Genomic DNA, 22,120 nt, shown 5'->3' on the forward strand with positions numbered 1-22,120 from the left:
CATTTTACCGACCTCAGAAGGATGGAAGGCTGAGTCAACCTTGAGCCGGTGAGACCTGAACTGCCAAACTGCTGCAGCCGATGATCAGCAGAAGTAGCCTGCACTACTGCATTGCACCACTGCAGCTCCTGCATGAGTTCTAAATAGAAAGGTATATTATATTGGCAGTCCCGGACTTTAAATCCCACCAACTTTGCAATATAGTATTGAAGAGTAACTTTTTGGCTGACTGTCCTTCCACATGCTTATTAAAACCATAAATCCAAAGTTTTTGTATATAATTCAGAGTCACACGCACATCTTTAAATACTGTGATCTTTGTAATGTTATTAGTTCACTTAAGGATATTAAATGAAAAGAAGGCAGTAGTGAACATCTTATCATATAAATAAACTTTTCCTCGGGCCAACAGGCTTGTCCAACCCGCGGCCCACGGGCCGCATGCGGCCCAGGTCGCCTCGTAATGCGGCCCAACGCCCACCCCAACCTTCATGAAAGATCCAGCAAGGAGGAGGAGGAGAGGCAGGCGCGAGGCGGGGCGAGGCGAGCAACAGAAAAGGCGGGCAGCCGCAGCCCAAAAGTCCCGCCCCGCCACCTCCTGCTGTTGCCGCCGCCGCTGCTGCTTTTGCCCCTGCCGCCGCTTCTGCCCCCCCGCCGCCACTGCTGCTTTTGCCCCCGCCACCGCTGCTTCTGCCCCCGCCGCCGCCACCGCTGCTGCTTCTGCCCCCGCCGCCGCCGCTGCTGCATTTGCAGGAGAGGTAGGCGCGAGGCGGGCGAGCTTTCTTCCCCCCCCCCCCCCCGCAAAATTTGGCCGGAAAATTATAAAATAAAAAATAAATAATTTTTAATAAATAATAATAAATAATAATTTTATTTTATTTTATTTTATTTTATTTTATTATTTTATTTTATTAATTTAATTTAATTATTTAATTTAATTATTTAATTAAATTATGTGCGACCCAAACCAAATTTTCATCTTCTAATGTGGCCCAGGGAAGGTGAAAGGTTAGACACCCCTGGTTTAACCCCTTCTCTTCGTTGTACACTAAACATGAAATGTTTGCTGAATTAGTCTGATCCTAAGATGAGAAATACACAATATTTTTTGGCCCTTAGCCATTGCTTTGTAAGATGGGATACTCCAGTTCTTTGTTAGACTTTTTTTTAAAAAAATATCTGCTATCCAGCTTTATTATACAGTACTCTTTTAATTGTTAAAGAATATTATTGACTTATAATTATTTGAAACACATCCCAGTACTGACAATAACTTATGAATTAGGTGTTGCTAATGTCTCATGTTAAACTGTCAAAATTCCAAGAAGGTTTAATTGAATACACAATAAAATCTCAATACAAAATGTTCCCAAGATGCCAATGAAGATTCTCCTTCTCTTGGGATTTGGTGTTCATTTTGAACTGTTTCTTCTTACTAAAACAATTGTTCTCTTTTGAAGATAGCAGACAGCAGAAGGGTAGGAAGTAACCCAAGATCAAATACTTATGAATATGTAGGATAGTGAATCATCTGTTATTTATGAATATATATGCTTGCATCATTGTTCCCCTTTCCTGAAATGTACAATTATCAGTGCATCTCTTTTGCTTGCAGGGTGACACTTATTTTGGTGGGGTCCCATAGTGTATGTACTATTTATGTAAGAAATACTGCAATGAGCCTTATTTTGAGTCTGGGGTTTTGATTCCATAATGCTAATATAGTTCAACTGCACAAATATACTTTAACAGTTCAAATTAATAGTTTGCTCATTGATCAAAACATAAGAGCACAAGGATTATTATAGTTATGAGAATTTTCATTTATTAAACAGAAATATTTTTGCATAAATTTTATACAAAAAGTAACTGCAAATTTTGTATAGACTTTCCACTGGAAAAAAAAACCTGAAAATTTATTTTAAAGTGTTTATTTTAAAAAATAAATTGACAGATAACACACTATACTGCATGCTGACAATCATCCCACATCTTAGGGGACTAGGGTTAGATTTTTAAAGACAAAAGATGTAATTTATCAAGCACAGTGGCTGTGTACAATGTGCAATGACAAAATGATCAGCCACAGTGGATTGCTTCCAAAGATAGCATTTCAAGATGCCAGCTTCCAGAAACAATGCAAATAACATGAAGTATCTGTTTTCTTAAAAACTAACCACAGTTATCAGCAACTGGTGATGAATCTAGGCTCAAGTCCAAAATATTCCAGCTACCAAAGGTAGTGAGATGCCAGAGTCTCTCAAGGCAATTAATAATTATACTTTTGGGACAATATTAAATGAGCACTTTAAAGGATAATTAAAAGCAAATAACCTTATAGCTTGTAAATACACTATTAGAAATTCCTGTTCTTAGGAATCCATTTATCTGAGAGCCTGGTTTATTGTCAAGGTAATTACAATGACAAAGCCTTATTCTCTGCATGCTTCTCTAGGTATACAACCATGGACCTGATAATATAGACGTTTGGAGAATACTTGGGTTTCTCCTTTTGTTGGTGGACTGTCTAACTAGGAAGTGTCATCCATAACAAAATTAGTTATACAACATTATTATAAATTAGATTTGTTCCTATCTGCTCCAGTTTCTGTAGACTCCTTAATATAACCACATTCTCTCTTGTAGAAAACAGCTACTAGTTATTGCAACAACCTAGTGATGATTTGAATACGTACTGTAGGTCTTGATCTTAAAGACACTGATGTGAAGATGGGAAGCAATTTGATTGCAGACACTGACACAATATCGGAGTAAATCAAAAAGAGAAAAAATCTGAAAGGATAATATAAACACATATGAGATTTGGACAAAAAAACCTTTCACACCGTTTATTCTTTGTGTTTTCAACCCATGATTTTAAATATGAGGATCATATTTTCAATAAGATTTTATCTTGTTGAGATTGGAGAAATATTTTTTTCTGCTTTTTAAAGCAGAAGTGGGAGCTGGGAAAGATCCATTCCCCTAGCAGCCTAAGCTAGAGGGCAGGGCAGGCATGTTCCTAAATGATGTACTTCCATGTCGTCATTTCATGCAAATGGAAATAAAGCCTAACTAGGGAGGAATGAACCGGTTTAGTTTGCCCTTTTGCAACTGGAATGCTTGCGAGATGTCTCTGCCCAATCTCACCTGCCTTATATTTTCTCAAAAGGAGAAAGTCCCCAACATTCTTGTTCCAATGCAGCTGTGGAGATCTTAGGACCTATGACTTCTTCTATTGGAGATATGGGATTCTTTAATATTCTAGGCTAGAGAATTTCCATCATCAATACAAAAACATTAACTTTTTCTTAAACATGGGCACAGGAGTGCAAACCTATTTGAAACCCCTTATCATTCAAATGAATATATCTTTCACGATTTGGTTATAACATGGACAAAATATGTCAACAATTGTCCTGAGCACTTTGGAGAAAGGATAGGTTAACTATGCAGTAAATGAAATGTGTGACATGAAAACTCCAATGGTATCAGTGATTGAAATATCAGAGTAATTATCAACACTTTAATATCAACATAATCTTAAAGAATAAAAAATAAAGAATTTGAAAAATCACTAAAAACTAAAGCCCACAGGAAAGAGTGCATTTTAAAAGCATAACTGACAACATGGCTAAAATGAATTATATTTCCTTAAAATGCCAATATTTTATTGAGAATATGAAGGTAACTTTAAAATGTCATATCTCTTTAGAAACACTGGCTTTTAAAAAGATGAAAAATATGGATTATTTTTCCAATGCACATAGCCAAAGGAAAAGATTGATACCTGTCTAGGATACTTAGCTGTGATTTCTCAGTATAACTTTTTCAGACTACTAGTTCAGCAGAATACAAATGTGTTTCTATTGTAAAAATTCTCTTTTTTCCAACTACAGATGATACTACTTTATTGTGCAATTTAAAACACCAAACCATTTGTCGTATTCCGCTGTGGGTATTCTGTCTAGGCATGCTCCAGAGATATTGAAAATTATACTGGTTTGTTTCTGGGTGCACTTCAAAGTTCTGGATGCTTCCTGAAAGCTTTACATGACAAAAGGCCCTGGTATTAGATGGTTTGGCTGTCTCCCTAATATCTGGTGTACTCTGGGTTCCTTCAATTAAACAATGTCATCTCTCAGTACCACAGAAGCATCCTTTCTGTATAGTACTGCCTGCCCTTAGGAACACAGTTGCCCTTAAGATCCAGATGGCTCCCACTTTGCTGTTGTTTAGAAGAATCATGAAGACCTGGTTTTTCACTTTACTTTATTGCACTTGCCATCCTTTTTTTTTTAATCTATTACTGATTTTATTATACTTTTTTTGTTGCTGTTGTGAGCTGTCCAGAGTTGTTGAGAATGGGTGGCATACAAATGTATAAATAATATAGTAATAATTATGAATCAAGTGTTGTCAATAGAAAATTGACATGTATCTTAAAAAATCACTTGCCACTTACCAAGGCAATCCAAAGTACAATGTATTCGTCAATAAAGCTATTAAAATATTGATCCAAGAACAAAAGTGCTGGACCTATGAATGCTGTGTCGTGGAGGTGCATCTCGCTTTTGGTCATATGAGCAACCTACAGAGAAAAACAAGCATTTGTTATTTATAATCAGAATTAATGTCAATGGAGGAAGGAACTACATTTGATAACTGTTTCTCTTCAAGGAGTGGATTATGGCCAGTCATAGCCATAATCACTTCAACCTTATATGAAGTGCCATCATGTACACTAATAATTCTGGACAGGGACAAAAAAAGAATAAACCTGTAATAGTGAACTATTTCATATAAAATTAGTTAATAGCACAAGGAAATACTTACCACTAGTTTGTTAGTTATCTTAGCAGAAACAAACCCAAAAGTCAGTATATAGAGGCAAGGATGTTTTTCAAAAAGTTCCACAGCAGATTTTTTGTAGATCATGGCAGCTAATGTTATGACAGTTCCAATGTGAAGAAATGGTGAAAGGACACTTGTCCCCTATGTAGGAAAGATTTAGTATTAATTTACAATGCTGGGCATATAACATAAATATAATAGTCAGTATTCCAGAACACACTTTGGTCATAAACAAACAAATATATGCATACATAGTTTTAATTATAACTAAATCTTTTTCAAAGTCTAAGGCAATCTAATAACTATATTACCTAAAATATTTAGTTAAGAAGCAAGGGATGAATAAGCATACATGTATCTAATTTATCTAATTCTGCAATTTAAAGTTAAAGTTGCTCAGTTTCAAAAAGATAAAATAAAAAAAACAAACTCTGAACAGAATAACATTGAACAAAAAAAGAAATAACCAACCCCAAAGAAATGATCGAATAATGTGCAGCTAAGATGTTGTGATGGCTGGGAGAGAAGCTCCTAATCAAAGCATGGCAGTGCAAGGCACTTTCTTTAGTTTATGACCTAAAGGAAGAAGGGTCCTGAGGAGAATGCAGTTTGGGAATTGTGAATGGAAGGTCATGTCTGAGGCGGCTCAAACAACCTAGGAAAATCTCCATCTACCCAGAGGCAAAATTATGAATATATTTAGAATCAGGGATGGCAATATTTGGTAAATATGTTCCAATATGAAGTGAACTTGTTCATCACCAATTTTAAATTACTTAAATAATAAAAAGTTACCATATCATATTTTCTTCATATCCCATCTAGATACAATATCTTGAAAATATAAATAAAGGCAAAAAAGAAAATTTAAGAACAAAAAAGGGTTGTTGGTGGCAATAGGACAGATTCTTTGAGGACCTTCAAGAGTTAGTAACATTTGATTTTGAAGAGAAAGATAATAGAAATACTATTTTTAATTACATTTTTGGACTTTAAAGGGCTATAAACTAAATTGGACAATTGTGTTCAGCTTTTGTGTAAGTATGGCCTGGGAGATGGAGGATTAAAGCAAAAAATCAACGTTTTAAGTTGTTCAGAAGTTTGAGGAGGAAAAAAACCTATTCAAACAAATTGGTGATTTAGTTGCTGGATTTCAACAAGTGCCATCAGTAGACACCCTGGAGATTGCAAAGCTGATTCTGGGAGGCATTGATAAAACTCATAGCATATCACCTGCCTATGCTTTATATACAGAAGGGTGGGTAAACTATACATTTCATGTAATTCCCAATATACAGTGGTGTTTAAAGTTTGTGAGGACTTTTGAATTTTTAATGTTTTGGCATAAAAATGGCCTAAAATAGGGGTCCTCAAACTACGGCCCACGGGCCAAATCTGGCCCGCTGAAGCCATTAATCTGGCCTGCGCGGGACCACAAGGCTGCTCTGCCCACATCGCCCTGCCTACCGTTGACCCCCACCCGCCTTCTGGAAGTCAAAAACGGGGTGCGTGAAGGCCCTGGGAGGCCAAAAATAGGCCTGTTTTGGGGCAGCAGAATGCTACTGGAGTTCAGGGAGGCCAAAAATGGGGTGCAAGGAGGCCCTGGGAGACCAAAAATGGGCTCATTTTTGGGCGGCAGAGTGGTACTGGAGGCTGGGGAGGCCAAAAACAGGATGCACTGAGACCTCAGGAGGCCCTCCCCAGCAGAGAGACAGAGAGAAAGAGAAAGAAGTCCCTCACACCCACATACCACATACCTTCACTAACCTGGTTTCCACCCTCAGGAGCTTAAGTTTAATTTGTGTGTATTGTTTGGACTGCTAAATTGGCCATGCCCACCCAGTCACATGATTCCCCTAGCCACGCCTACCCACCCAGTCCGCCCTCACAACAGTCTGAGGGACCATGAATTGGCCCACTGTTTAAAAAGTTTGAGGACCCTGGCCTAAAACATGGTTTTCCATCCATTCTAATCCTAAAACGTAGACAAAGAGTACACAAGTGAACAAATCAGCCAAAACGGTGTACTTTTTCACTTATTTATTGATGAAAATGATTCAAAGCTACATATTTGTGTATGGTAAAACTATGTAAACTTTTGCTTTAAGTAATTGATGTGCCCTCCTTGGGCAACAATGATTGCAACTAAACATTTCCAATAACTTTTGATCAGTCCTAAACATCAGCCTGGAAGTATTTTAGCCCACACGTCCACATAGAACAATGTCAACTCAGGCTGGTGGGCTTCCTGCCAAAACATTGATTCCCTTTTGCTTTAACCATTCTTTGATTGTACAATTTCTATGTTTTGGATTATTATTAGCTGCAGTGGCGCAGTGGTTAGAATGCAGTACTGCAGGCTATTTTTGCTGACTGCCAGCTGCCTGCAATTTGGCAGTTTGACTTTCAGGCTCAAGGTTGATTAACCCTTCCATCCTTATGAGGTTGGTAAAATGAGGTCCCAGAATGTTGGGGGCAATATGCTGACTCTGTAAATCACTTAGAGAGGGCTGTAAAGCACTGTGAAGTGGTATATAAGTCTAAGTACTATTGCTATCCTGTTGCATGAGCAACTTCCTCTTGGTCTTGAATTCCCAATTAAACAAATGAGCATTTCCTTGGTCGTGCTAGCACAATTCATAATTCATAACTCCATAAATAATGGCGGCCATCCTGATTCAGAGGCAGCAAAACAGGGCTGAGTCATGATACGACTACCACCATCTTTCACAGATAGGATAAGGTTTTATGCTGGAATAAAAGCCTTTCCTTTTTACCAAACATAATGCTTTTCATTCAAGCCAAAAACTTCTATTTTGGTTTAATCTGTACACAGAACATTGTTCTAATAGCCTTCTAACTTATCAATGTCGCCTTTCACAAATTTTAGATGGGCAGCAACATTCTTTTTAGAGACCAGTGGCTTTGTTCTTACAATCCTGCTATGTATACCATTGTTTAGTATTCTCATGTTCACCAATGCAAGGGAGGGCTTTAGTTCCTTAGATGTCACTCTGTGTTTCTTTGAGGCCTCCCAGGCTATTACACACTTTGCTCTTGGTGTGATCTTGGTTGTTTGTCCAGTCTTAAGAAGAGTAATGAAGTGTGAATTACCTCTATTTCTATCCAATCTACCTGACAATGGACAGCTGAATCCAAATCCTTTGGGAATAATTTTGTTGCTTTTTTCAGCTTGGTGAGCATTAACATTGTTTTTCAGAGATCTCCAGAAATCTTTGTTTGAGCCATAACATAATTACACATGTTGTGAAGATCAGACTTTGATACTGTGAAGCAGGGGTGTCAAACTCAATTTCATTGAAGGCCGCATCAGGATTGTATTTTACCTCGGAGGGCCAGAGTGGGCGTGGCCAGAGTGGGTGTGGTCAGCTCGACATCACTCGTGTCGGGGTGCCTGTGGTGGCCCAAGCCCTCTGCCAGAGAAAACAGGCTCCTGAGCTCTGTTTTCGGCTGCAACGGCCTCCTGTAAGTAACCCTCTGCCAATGAAAACAGAGCTCAAGAAGGCTGTGTGCAGCCCACCCGAGTTCTGTTTTTGCTGGCAGAGGCACCGCAGGCCAGTCTTTCGCTGTTTCCGGGGTGGCCCTGCGGGCCAGATCTAATCACCCCGCGGGCTGGATCTGGCCCCCGGGCCTTGAGTTTGACACCCTTGTGTTAAAGAATTATTTTCTTTAAATAAGGCAGAACTTCCTACACTCCCATCTGATTATCACCCCAATGACTGAAATGCCTGACTCTCATTTCTTCTTCTTCTGAACTGATAATCTTAGAGGTTTGTACATTTTGTCAAACATAAATATATATACTTCAATTATCTTCCTAATTAAATAAATGAACATGTGCATTTTTGACTCATTTGTTTAATTGGGCGATCTAGTTTTAGGATTTGTGTGGCAAACAGATCACATTTTAGGTCATACATGCAGAAATACTGAACATTTAAAAGAGTTCACAAACTTTTAAGCACCACTGTATATATTAAACATTCATCTAAATTAATATCTGCTCCAAAGACAACTGGTTTTAGTTCATTTTTAGAAGACCCTCAATGATGCTCTAGTAACCTAAGAAGTATGGACAAAAAACTATTGTTTTCTTTAATCTTGATTGGAATGTGTTTTATCTTATGAAAATGTATAAAATCAATCTATTATAAGACAGTTTGAAATTTGTAATAGAAAATGATGCACCTCCAGAACCAGATGTAAAAAAGTATCTTTTCTTAGTCACTATATTATATTGGAATTTTTATTCTTTCCTTTTACTAATATTGTAGTGGAGGATCTTATTAGTCTTCAAATTTTTAAAATAAGACTATTTTATTTTAAATCATATAGAATCAAATTGACCAAAGTAATTTTTTTCAGATCTTGCCAATCTGAGAATGCCATCTGATAAGAACTTGAAACTAGGAATTAGGAAATTGATATATTTTTTTATTACAAACCCTATGCCTGACCATAGAGATCTAGTCTACCTCTTGTTCTGAGTTTGGTTTCTCATCTAGTGCAGGAGAAGGACATGCTTTGAATGTTGGGATGCACTGGAAAATACAGAACTTTTAATTTTTAAAAACTCTGTTGAGAATGTATTATGTTAATGTTAATTTTTACTGAGGTTTTTTTTTTGATAACCCCTATGAGGCTTTGGAAAAGGAAAGAAGAAAAGAAGGATTATACAGAAGAGAAGATAAAAGAATAATGTATACTAAAAATAAAAACAAAACAGAAAAACACTTACTGCTATGGTTGATCCATTTTTGCCAACTCCACCTGTGAAGATCACACCAAAGTAGTTTGTACAAGAGAATATGGTTCCTGCTACTGTACAAATAGCTGGAAGTATTTTCATGTGAATGTTTAACACTGGAATCTTAACAAGAAAGGAAAATATTAAAACAGTTTAAATATTTCATGTTAATTTTATTTTAGATTTCAAATGAACTCAAAACATTCTACTTTTCTAAATCTGTATCCAGAAATTTTCTAGAACAGGGCTTTAAAAAACATTGGAATATATTACCTTTCAGAAAAAAATATTTATAATGATTGAAATGATAGACCTATATGTGACCATTTATTTTCTAAGAAAAAGTAAATAACTGAATAGAAGGACTATGCATTTGAATGCCTATTTTGGCATAATTAGGAACCAAGATTTAATTAAGTTATAATAGTTATTGTATTTGAAGTAAAAAGTGGCATAATGAAAATAATTGACTGCATGTGTTCAGGGAAGAAAGCTGATTGAAAATCATAGAAAAATGAGGAAAGACCTTTGGATGTACTCCAAAATCCTATGTTACAAAAAGACATAAAGAAAAAAAAGAGCTTCATGGGAATGCAATAATGGATCATTCTGCAGTACTCTGGACAAAACCAATCAGATGGCATTGATATGGAATGATAGTGCTCATGGTTCCATGTATAACATCTGATAGTCAGAACTACACGACTTGTAAAGAATGATTAATGGATTATGATGTTTGCTTCATCTACAATCCTTTATCCAATTATTGTTAATTTCATAAGAATATAGAATATTGCTCTATACCACAATAGAGTAACATTGGCAATGGCTCTGTGGAATTTCAGATAAGTCTGAAGATAACTAAACTTCTGCACAGAAAACAGGCATTTAGTCTTTATAGACTAAATGGTGTCATGTGAAGAAATGTTTTCATTTCTCAATTGTAAACATAATTTTCAAATAATCAGACTACAGGTGATGGTCTGCTGTACCTATTCTACATGACTTTTTTTTCTTACATTGTCATTCTATAATGCCTACTCAGAAATAAATATAATAGTGTTCATTAGGGTAAGTATATAGGCAAGTGTATTTACAATTATGTATATATAATAAGTCAGTGTTTAATTGCAGTCTAATTAAAAAAAGAGCAATTGTAATAACCATGCTAAAATTAGCTGCAATTCTTTTGCGTCCCCCCAAGAAATATACAATTTTTGGAGTTCTAGATGCCTTTTTCAAGTATACAATATCTTGTAAAAATATCAAAATTAAGTATTACACACAAACTGTTTATGCTTTTTTTAACAAATTAAATATTAACATGGAGATGTAAGCCCCCTCCTTAATTTATAGTAATCTAAAACCAACCTGTTTGTAACTGTATTGCTAGCCTATTATCCAGCTTCGTATTTATGGCATAATAAATGTTTGTTCCATGTATTTAATAATATTTTTCATGAAATAGATAGCTATTTTAAATTGTATAATGGCAGCATACATCAGACATGAACAGTTCCAGCATCCATTTCCTTTACAAAGAGTGGTGAGAAGCAAAAAAAATTACTTCTTACTCATTATGCTGTAAACATTTGTGCCTATATTTATTTGGTTTTTAGAGACTACAAACATTTCATTATTTGTACAGAATCACACATGTGTTAAGATGAAGGGAGGCCGAAACAATATATTGTAAACCTCTTTCAGAATATTCTAGGACTACACTAGCATGAAATGTAGTAAAGGGCTGCTATCCTCATTCTCTCTACCCCATTCAACTTGTTTCTCTTTAACTTTTGGACAGAATACTGCAATAATACCATTAGAACACGTTTTGTGAAACAATCATATAAACAAAATGATTCAGAAAGAAAAGTAGAATGTCTGAGTATATATACTGATATATACAATATTTCTCTTTATTTAGTACACCTAGCACTATGCCTTTTATACCCAATATAAAAAACAACTTAAGTAGCTAAGGGTACCTAATGAAAGAAATATTGTTTAAAATGAGCATTTATGCAAGTTTTAAAGTAATTTGTTAGTTTTATTTGCTTTTACTGTAAAATATTTTATAAGATCCACCAATCATTCATTTTCAATAGACAACTTACAAACATATGACACAAACAATTTTATAGATAAAACAACATGCTCAAGCATGTATGGCAGCCAAATTATCATGTTAATTGTTTCTTTACCATTGTTTGAATTGCATTTATAGTATAAGACTTACATTAGTAGATTTATGCATGCCAATTGGAGACTCTTTACAAGCTGTCCCTCTAAATCCATAGCTGAGTGTCGAGACAGGCACGTCCCTCAAAGGCTAGGCAGGGTTACCTTGTGGGTCTTTCCCCCCAAAGACTGGGAAAGAGTCTCACATGTTGCCTCAATATTCAAAACAGCAAGTTTGGAAAGGGGCTAGTTAAGGATGTACATAACGTTCCATGCATACACTGAACCGAATAGCTGGTTTCGGGTGTTTCATGCTTGAGCCAAACATACATGTTTCAAATAGTTTTTATCTTCATATGGAACAAAATGGGCCTTTTTTGCTTTATAGTTACAAATCGAAATATTGTTTGGGAATGGAGTTAAGAAAAAAACCAAGAATGTTAGCGGTGGCCAAGGAGTCTGAACACAGGTGGTAGAGACTGGAGGTGAAGCTGGTAGGATACAACTCACTGAAGGCTACTGAAAAGAAAAAGAGTGAAAAAGGGCCAGCCCTTGCTATACTCACCCATCAAATACTCAGGGATCTCTCCAGATTTTGATTCACCTACTAGCTAGAACAATCCAAGTATTCTAGTTTTGTTTCTGCTGAACCATGGCTGACTGAAGTGGTTCAGCAGAACTTCCAGTATGTAATGGCTTGCTCTGGGTTAGAAAGAAAATGCATTTTCCATTTCTTGCATAATCCTAGTACTATACAAAGCATCCCTCCAAATGATGCATAGCTCCACCAGTATACTGATTTTTAAGTTATGCGACTGCAGTCTACTAGTTTGTGCTACTGAATTATCCAGTATATTAGTGACCTGTTTAGATATCAATCAAAATTATTTCTTATGGAAGAGATTTTGACTGAATCACAGCATCTTATGTTAAAAACTGTTGAAATATTTGGAGAATGTAATCAAAATATAATTTAAGAGAAAAGACATTTATTCTATTGGAAATATTAAAATCTTTCCAACAAAAATATAAATATAAAGTTAATTTCTCTAGAAGACTAAATGATATAACATAGATGGACAAAATTACCATAGTTTGCCAAAACGTAGGTCCTCCAATCGCTGCTAGTAAATGCATGATTATTATGAAGACTTGCACTTCAGTCACATCAATTCTGATTAGGTACAAAAAAAGCCAAAAAAGCAGAATTACTCAAAGCAATTTTAAATAATTTTGCAGGCACAACAGCTCTTGTTTATCATGCACAAGGTAAGAGAGAAAAAAAGAATGAATGGAACGAGGAAAAAAATTAAAGCAAAATATTTTAAAATATATATAACTAATGTACTTCATTGGTTTCACAGTACAGAGCTATTATTTATTTTTATGTAGTTAATTTACAGTATGTTCTCCTTTTTTATTCAGTCAGGGTGGTCTAGACCACAACTCTAAAATGCCATAGACCACATAGTTCATAAATAGAGAACCAGCAATGCTTTACATTTCTACAGCACTCAAACTGGTTTTAAAATGTAAATGTGACTTTCTCATTGCATTGAATGGTTACAAGAGAAACTTTCAGAATTTTCCTTCAGACTAATCCTTTGGCTCTATAGGAGTGCAGCTAGGAATATTAGAAGTTTTATTTATTTCAAACAATGACAAGCATTTGTAGAAATTTAAATCTTGCCCATCAGTAAAAAGAATTTAGATAGAAAGCTTTTAAGAAAAATAATGGATTTCAACCAGTGGTGGGATTCAATTTTTTTTTACTACCGGTTCTGTGGGTGTGGCTTGGTGGGTGTGGCAGGGGAAGGATATTGCAAAATGTCCAGTCAGAGGTGGTATTTGCCGGTTCTCTGAACTACTCAAAATTTCTGCTACTGGTTCTCCAGAACTGGTCAGAACCTGCTGAATACCATCTCTGATTTCAACTATCTTTCTCCTTTCATTCTGTGGTGATTTAATTTTTTTATACCGCTGATTTCAACAAATTGACTCATGGTGCTTTAAATAAACAGATCATGCTAAATCAAGACTGACTATGTGAACCCATAAGTAATCATAATTTGAAATCATAGTTTTAAGTTGGTGTATGAATCATCACATCATATTCTTGGGCTATTCCTAGTTTATTTGTGTGTTCCATTTAAAGCTGTTCCTAAGATGTACAATTTTTTTCAGGCCAAGAACTGGCCTTTGGTTTCTGGAAGCTATCCTTTAAACATAGGTAGACTCAGGATAATAGAACAGGTAAAAGTAGTATAAAGAGTACATTCAATTTTATTTAATGTACATTAATTAAATACAGGTAGTCCTTACAACCATAATTGAGCCCAAAATTTCAATTGCAGAGCAAGGCAGTTGTTAAGTGAGTTTTACCCCATTTTACAACAACAGTTGTTAAGCGAATCATTACAGTTGTTAAATGAGTCATCTGGTTGTTGAGTGAATCTTCTCCCATTGTCTTTGCTTATCAGAAGCCAGCAGGGAAGGGTACAAATGGTGATCATAAGACTCCAGTACAATGCAACTGTCATAAATACATGCATAAACACATAAACTCTTCCCCACATATACAAGCTCTCATTCATATTTTTCATGACAAGAAATCATATGTGAATTGCAACTATTGCAAATATCTCGTTTTAATCTGTTATTAAAAGGATTAACATTTCTAGATGTCAATATACCAATCATATGACTTTGGGAATTCCTTCTGTGTGAGATTTTTCTTTTCAAAATCAATATTAGTAGAAATTTATTTCTTATTATGCCGCCCATCTCATCAATGCAACATCATATAACAAATCAAAACAATAAATAAGAACTATACATTTAAAATTCAGTTAAAATTCAATTAATCAAGATGGAGAGGAAGGAAGCAAAGTGTGCATGGGAAAGAGGTGAGGTCTGACTAATCCATTAATGACTGCCTCTTCTGCCAGTGTGGGTGAAGCAGTGGAATAAACTAGTTCTTCAGATAACTTGGACCCACGCCATGAAGATCTTTATAAATGATAACCAACACTTTGAATTGGACCCAGAAGCAAACTGGCAACCAGTATCGTTCATGGAACAGTGGTGTAATATGGGCCATCCTGGGTCCTCAAAACTGCAGCTGCATTCTGCACCAGCAGAAGATTCTGAATACTCTTCAAGGGTAGACCAATATACAGCCTGTTTCAATAGTCCAAATCAGAGATGACCAGGACTTTAGTGACTGAGTGCATGGATTCCCAATTCAGGAAAGGGCGCAACTGGCATACATAAGAGTCCTCCTGTTGCTAGAAGGACTAGGTTATTCTGATCAGGGTCACTGGGTGACACTCTGCAGATGCAATAAGAGCTAGAAGTAATGGAGTTTTGCCACTCTTACTGCCATGAGGTAGGCCTTAATAGCAGCTCTTAGTTGTGTACAATCAGATTCATACCTTGTTTTTCTCCAGAGGTGTTCTATTAGTCTTTTAGCCCTTTATGAACCTGAAGCTCTTCTGTGAATCATGTTGGGAGCAAAGGGTCAAGAGAAGCTACCTAGGCACAATTCTGTTCAAAACCTTGGCTGTCCTTTGGTTCCAAGATACAACCGGAGGTTTGGCAGGACCATGCAGCAAGGTCCCCGGGGATATCCCCCAGTTCAGTCAGAAATAAATAAATTCAAGGAATAAATAATTTGCTTACATAAAATTATGTTTATATCAGCATGCTCTATTAGAACTGTTAAAAACCATTTTTGTGATGGACATCACAAAAGAACAGAAAAATTAGCACAAGTAAAAGTCCAAATGTTTTTTCCTACAGGTAGTATTTTAGAAAGGAGAACTGGATTGACAGAATTTAAACTTACAAGAAATTTATCTGTTATACATTTTAGAAAGGAAACTATAGAATCTTTCCTAAACTTGAGATCAAGGAACTGCAAACGATGAATGAGAATATTTGTATGAACATAAACATGTACATTCCCCATTTAGCGACCAAGTTCTGTTTCAATAAACAAGTCATTAAGCAAAATGGTCACTAAGTGAACTATGCAATTGAAATAGGGAGAGAGTTGCTGTGAAAATTACTGGTTGCTGCTATCTTATTTAGATAAAGCTCTCTTTTATAACTATGTCAGCATTATTTTCACTCCAGTGTGTGTTAGTGTCAGGTGCATAAAATTTGATCACAAATATACACAAGTGGGTTGGAATTTTTTTAAAATAAACCTTATATTTGCGAATGGTCATAAATCAAAGTAGTAGCTAACCAAAGAGTGAGTGTGTATTTCTAAGTAGCTATCTACACAATTCTTTTTCCTGGTAGAAAGGTTTCTAACAAAAGAACAAAATTAACTCTGACTATATGTAATGAGTTGCTCCAACATTCCACCATTTTTTTCTTGAAGAGATTGTGTCAGTTCTGTATGTTTTACAACAACCAATAATCATCTTATATTGAAACAAATGTCTGAAAAATATCATTAGTAAAACAATTGCCTTCTTTCAGTTTTAGTGTGCATGACAAAAAAGGGCTGCCTCCATAGAATTTGCATTTTTGCTTCCCAAGCAAAACCAATTTTTATCATTTACCATGTCAATTCAGATCCAAGAATTCCTGTTAGAAGGTGAATTATTATAATACAGACTTCAGACTCGGTAACATTAAATATAAGAGTGAGGAGGGGAAATATTTCAGTTTGAAAGTTCCATGACTGCAATTTTTTACTCATAAATGAAGAAATTGATTCAAAATCATAGGAAATCTTTAAAAAGGTTATAATTATGAAAATAAGAAAACAACAATTGTAAGCTATGCAATCCCCACCAGCTGAACTCCACTGCAAAATTTCTAAGTATCATGAATTGCAATCGGTAATTTAGAAGAGGGAGACTAAGAATATTTTGAAAGTAATATATAATTCCTTTAACAACCTCACACAAATCCAGTTTAAAATTTTAAGGCCAACTTTATATTAGCTTCATACAATCCTTTAGACCAGGGGTGTCAAACTCGTGGCATGCGGGCCAGATGCATCACACGCTGGCCACATCCACCCATGGTTTAGCAAAGGGAAAAGAGTTGCAATACATCACGTGATGACAACATGCCATCGCGAGTTTAGACAATCTATAGCAGTAATTCCACACTTGGCTTACAAAAACCACCAAGAGAGCAGAAATGATCACCTCTGTGAATGAATGAAAAAAAATGTTTTTTAATTTAATTTCTCTGTTATGACCATCTCTGTTACACTCACGTAAAATCATATCTGCAGAAAATAATAGGTTATAAAGTACTTTGAAATGGAATATATATTTTAATGGCAACATTTTAGTGTTATCATTTTATTACTTTAAAAAATAGTACATTTTATACTTAAGTAGCCCAATGGTATGTCTAAAAGAAAAGCATATAAAGTTTTAGTAACATCAGATTCTTTAAATATTTGTCTTAGACTTGGTTAAGGCACCAGGCTAGAAACCAGAAACCGTGAGTTCTAGTCCCACTTTAGACATGAAAAACCAGCTGGGTGATTTTGGGCCAGTCACTCTCTTTCAGCCCAACTTATATCACAGAGTTGTTGATGTAGAAAAAATAGGAGGAAGGAGTATGTTTGCCACCTCGAGTTATTTATTTAAAAATGTGGGGTATAAATAAGTAAATAAATAAAATATTGTTTAATAAATCACAAGGAAAATCTTTGAAGATATTTCATTTCATTTATATTTATTAGTACATTCTTAAATAATGAAGTCATGAAATTTGCATGAAATCTGCATGATCGTGCTATCTCTTAATACAATGAAGAAGCATTTTATATCTTAGAATGCATTTAAGGACCTATGTTTAATATCTAGCTCTAGTATTTAATGTTTATTGAAAAACAAATTTCAAACTGTGAAAATCTGTTGGTCACAGGGAATATGTAAGATTTATTTCCCCCCAGAACTCAAACCTCACATGAAATCAGTTGAAGCTTACTGCTTCAGAAAGTGAATCATACAAAGACCATGCATTTGAATATAGTTGTCTTTTACCTTATTACTTAAAATGCTCTAAACTAAATTTAAAAAGTCTTGTATTTTAGGAATTTGTTATCCATGATCTTAATGCTGGTTCACACACTGCCACTGCTTAATAAACTGTGAGTTGTTGACAACTGGATTACTTTATCCAATATAATTAAAATATAAAGCTATTCTTCATAAAGACGACAGTGGCTGGATTCCTACAGACCAAATGTAAACAAAATAAATGTAAATGATAATAAATGATACTATGGTTTTGTGTACCCAATGCTTTTTATCCTTGCAATCAAGAGATGAGAGACAAAGTGTATGAACACTATTTCTAAATTAGTAGTCCTACCTTTGGGATGTAAAAATTATACAATTAGCAGCATGAACCAATGCAGCCAAGCGGTGATTTTGTAGCTTTTGAAAAAAGTAATTCAGATCTGACTTTCACACATCTACCGTGTTTTTCCAACAATACAACCTCCCCCAATAGGAAGACCCAGCATGTTTTCTAGGCATAAAATGAAATTAAGCCCCTCCCCCCAAATTTAGGCCTATTTTAAAACATGCAAAATGGGGGGAAGGGCGGGGGGACTTGCCGTTAGGAGCGCCCCGCGGGCAGCAATTCCTCGCCACCAGCTGCTCCTAATGGGCGATCATGGCAGAGCGCGGAGAGCTCCCTACTCCTGCCAAGCACCTTTGTGGCAGACCCAAGACCTTCAGCGCCCGCCGCTGTTGATTTCCCTTCTGCCCATGCCGCTGCTGCGTTTGGAGCTGCCACTTCCACGTTTGGAGCACCGCTGCCGTTTGGAGCTGCCGTTTCTGCATTTGGAGCTGCCGCTGCGTTTGGAGCTGCCGCTTCCACGTTTGGAGCGCTGCCGCTGTTTGGAGCACTGCTGCTGTTTGGAGCTGCTACTTCTGCATTTGGAGCTGCCGCTTCCGCATTTGGAGCTGCCGCTTCCGCGTTTGGAACCCCACTGCTGTTTGGAGCACTGCCGCTGTTTGGAGCACTGCCGCTGTTTGGAGTTGCCATGTCCGCATTTGGAACTGCTGCTTCCGCGTTTGGAGCTGCTGCTTCCGCGTTTGGAGCACTGCCGCTGTTTGGAGCACCGCCGCCATTTGGAGCGCCGCCGCCACTCCAAACACGGCGGCAGCTCCAAACGCGGAAGTGGCAGCTCCAAACATGACGGCGGTGCTCCAAATGGCGACGGCACTCCAAATGGCAGCGGCACTCCAAACACGGAAGCGGCAGCTCCAAACGTGGCGGCGGAATGGGCAGAAGGGAAAGCAACAGCGCCGTGTGCCAAAGGTCTTAGGTCTGCAGCAAAGGTGTTTGGTGGGAGTAGGGAGCTCTCTGCGCTTCGCCATGATCACCCGTTAGGAGCGGCTGGTGGCGAGGCTGCCCACGGGGCGCTCTAAATGAGGATGCAAGGGGGGGGGGGAATTAAGTCACCGTTTTTTCGCGGCTCAAAAAAATATAAGACCTGGCCTTATTTTATGAGAAACACAGTATCATGACCTAATTAATTATTCATCATATAGACAGATACTGTTAATTCCATTGTAAATGATATGTGAACCAGACCTTATCATTCAAGGAAGGAAAGTTGTTTTTAAAAATGATTTTTTAAAAATATGCAAAATCAAATGTTACTGCATCTAGTTGACACTGAATTTAAACAACAGATTTAAACAATTAAAATTGTTTATAACAGGTTTCATTTTACAACTGTAAACAGATAGGTAAGATAGCAAAATATTTCTCTCAGCTACAGTACTTACATTCCAAAGCGCATTGTTCCAGAGACATATGTCTGCCAGTGTGCACAGTAAAACATGAATGTCCCAGCAAAACAGCAGAAAAACATCCAGTCAGGATTTGTCCCCAGTCGCACAGCGATACACGTTCCCAAAACCACGAAGACTGAAGATAAAATAAATTAAAACTAAGGAGTAGAAAATGCACATATTCGCTAATGGATCATTATGGCTGTTTAATAACTTCTAATATATAAATTGTCCTCTCACTCACTTATATTTCTGATGGATTCTGGAAAGTATAAAATTCACAACAAACATTTACTTCAAAAGGCATACAGAAGTGTCTCCAATTTTTGTAAATGTTATCAATTACATTTTACACATGCAAGATTAAAAATAAATTTCCACAAATGATTAATATTTTATGCTAGCGTAATGATACTATGAATAAACACAAAAATATACATGACAACAAATTTCAGAACTCCTAATTAACTGCATTGGAAATGATACTAGATGCTCAGTCACATGTAAATTCACTGTTTGAAAATAAATTAAAAATTTCATTGTCTTAAAGTACATTTTGGGGAACAGTTTGATGTAATGGTTAAGATGCTGACCTAGAAACCAGAGTTTGTAACTTCTAGGCCTCCTTTAAGCATGTAAGCCAGTTGGGTGATTTGGGACCAGTTATTTTCTCTCAGCTTAACCCATCTCACAGGGTTGCTGTGGGAAAAATTAAGAGGTAGGAACATTAGATATGTTTGCCACCTTGAGGTTTATATACCTGTGTGTGTGTGTGTGTGTTTACACAAATGTAAATATAAATAACGGATAAAAATATAATAATATTCAATTTAATGAGTTTTTTCTAAATATACATACAATTATACCATTAGTAATATTTGACTATTTACAGGAAATTTAATTTCGAAATCTTGCCTTTGTTATTCTAGAACCAGCACTATCCAAAACTTTTAAGTATTCAGTCTGAATAGTAATCAAATTTCTAAAGCAGTTTAAACTGCTTAGGATATTGAAAGATGTTATGGAGTTACTATGCTTTCTGTTTATAGAAATACTGTGCAGCTTTCCTTCCATATGATCAAAGCTGTGGGGGAGGAATGGAGACTGAATGGACCTTCTGATTGTAAGGTGAATAGCTAACTAATAAGCCATGCCAATTCCAGAGACTGCAATTTCAGAAAAAACATGTCGCCAAGGAGTCTAGAACTGTTTGTTCTTTAGTAGTAAGAATTATTTTTTAATTAGCATTTGAAAGGTTTTTTTTAAAAAAAACCAAGTCTGTATTAATTCATTATATTTTCTCTATAGATTTGTTGTTAGACAACTCTCAGTTCATTAGAGGCACAGGGCAATATAGCAAAAATTTATTGTAGTGAAATCCTTGAAACTATCTGCCAGGAGTTAATATTTTCTAAATGGTCTCCCATCACTGTTATTTTGTTCCATTCAGTCATAAAAATAAGCTAGCTGCAAGAGTTTGGATCTTTCCCAATACATTGCATGATTCTTTTTAAAAATCAGTTGGGTTCAAGTCAAACCTAGTTTCAAATATCTTATTTGAATTTAATTTTATTTCCTTTGAATCTCAATATTGAATGAGAACTTTCTTGATCTGCATTCCTCACTTGATAATTCTATAACTATGGTGGGGAATATCGAAAGTCTGACTATGATAAAAGAAAAATGTTTCTTTATTTGGTTTTCATAATTTAGCAACATGATTTCAAATAGAAAACAGAACAAGAATTAGATCACACAATTGTTATACTTCTCTTTGAAACATTAATACACTGTTCTCTATAATAATCTACTAGAAAGTTTTTACCCTTATTTTTCTATTATTATAGAAAATATCGTAGAATTTTTAACATATTATGTGCAATCTAATTAGGAAAGGCACAGCCCAGCCATTGGCACCAAGCATTCTAAAAACTGCTGATGTGCAGTTGTTTTCAAGTATCATGCACCCCTTGGAGTCTTTTATAAATAAATATATTCATAATAATTGTTGTGACCTTTCAGCAGTTTTGCTGGTTATGTTATTAACAGTTAATATCTACTAAAAGCACAATCCAAAAACACGTACCAGTCCATTTTGATCATAGAAAGGCAGGAGAAATTAATAAATGTACAGTACCACAAAAAATAGTAACAATGAAATTTGTTATTATTTATTCATAGACAAACAAGTTTATGCTGCAATAGCTACAACAGCATTCTTACTAAGATATACTTATAAAGGCCTTCTCCTATTTCTTTCTATCATAGTACATAGTATCATATAGTACAGTACAGCAAAGCATCCAATTAAGTTGGGCAGAACCATTAAAGCAATATTCCAACAGAATATTATTTTAGAATACTCTTTATTTTTTGTAAATGTATTACCAAGGTGTTGACCTGTGGCATGAGATTTTGGTATAAGCAGTTTTTGTAATAATTTTACTTTATTTGGTTTTGCATGTGTGAGATTTTGAGTCAATCTTGACTGATTGCGATTGCTTGTACAAATCCAATTTTCTTGACA

At 35.9% G+C, this 22,120-nt stretch overlaps 1 protein-coding gene across 4 annotated transcripts in view; it reads right to left on the reverse strand.

Moving 5' to 3' along the window:
- Positions 1 to 1,307: 1,307 nt before the first annotated feature.
- The window catches only part of CEPT1 (choline/ethanolamine phosphotransferase 1), a 38,345-nt gene continuing 17,532 nt past the window's right edge, over positions 1,308 to 22,120 (reverse strand). For all 4 annotated transcript variants that reach the window (XM_026680892.2, XM_026680894.2, XM_087959528.1 and 1 more), the window contains exons 4-9: positions 19,588 to 19,729; positions 12,893 to 12,977; positions 9,614 to 9,745; positions 4,837 to 4,995; positions 4,466 to 4,591; positions 1,308 to 2,793 (exon numbers count right to left, since the gene is read on the reverse strand). In XM_026680892.2, coding sequence (XP_026536677.1) covers positions 2,674 to 2,793; positions 4,466 to 4,591; positions 4,837 to 4,995; positions 9,614 to 9,745; positions 12,893 to 12,977; positions 19,588 to 19,729 — 764 coding nt within the window. In that variant the 3' untranslated portion in view covers positions 1,308 to 2,673. The remainder of the gene's footprint in view (positions 2,794 to 4,465; positions 4,592 to 4,836; positions 4,996 to 9,613; positions 9,746 to 12,892; positions 12,978 to 19,587; positions 19,730 to 22,120) is intronic.

Source organism: Notechis scutatus, chromosome 3 (assembly GCF_049901735.1).
Source record: "Notechis scutatus isolate UNSWTSFEM ecotype Mainland chromosome 3, rNotScu1.2, whole genome shotgun sequence".
NCBI classification, from domain to species: Eukaryota; Metazoa; Chordata; class Lepidosauria; order Squamata; family Elapidae; genus Notechis; species Notechis scutatus.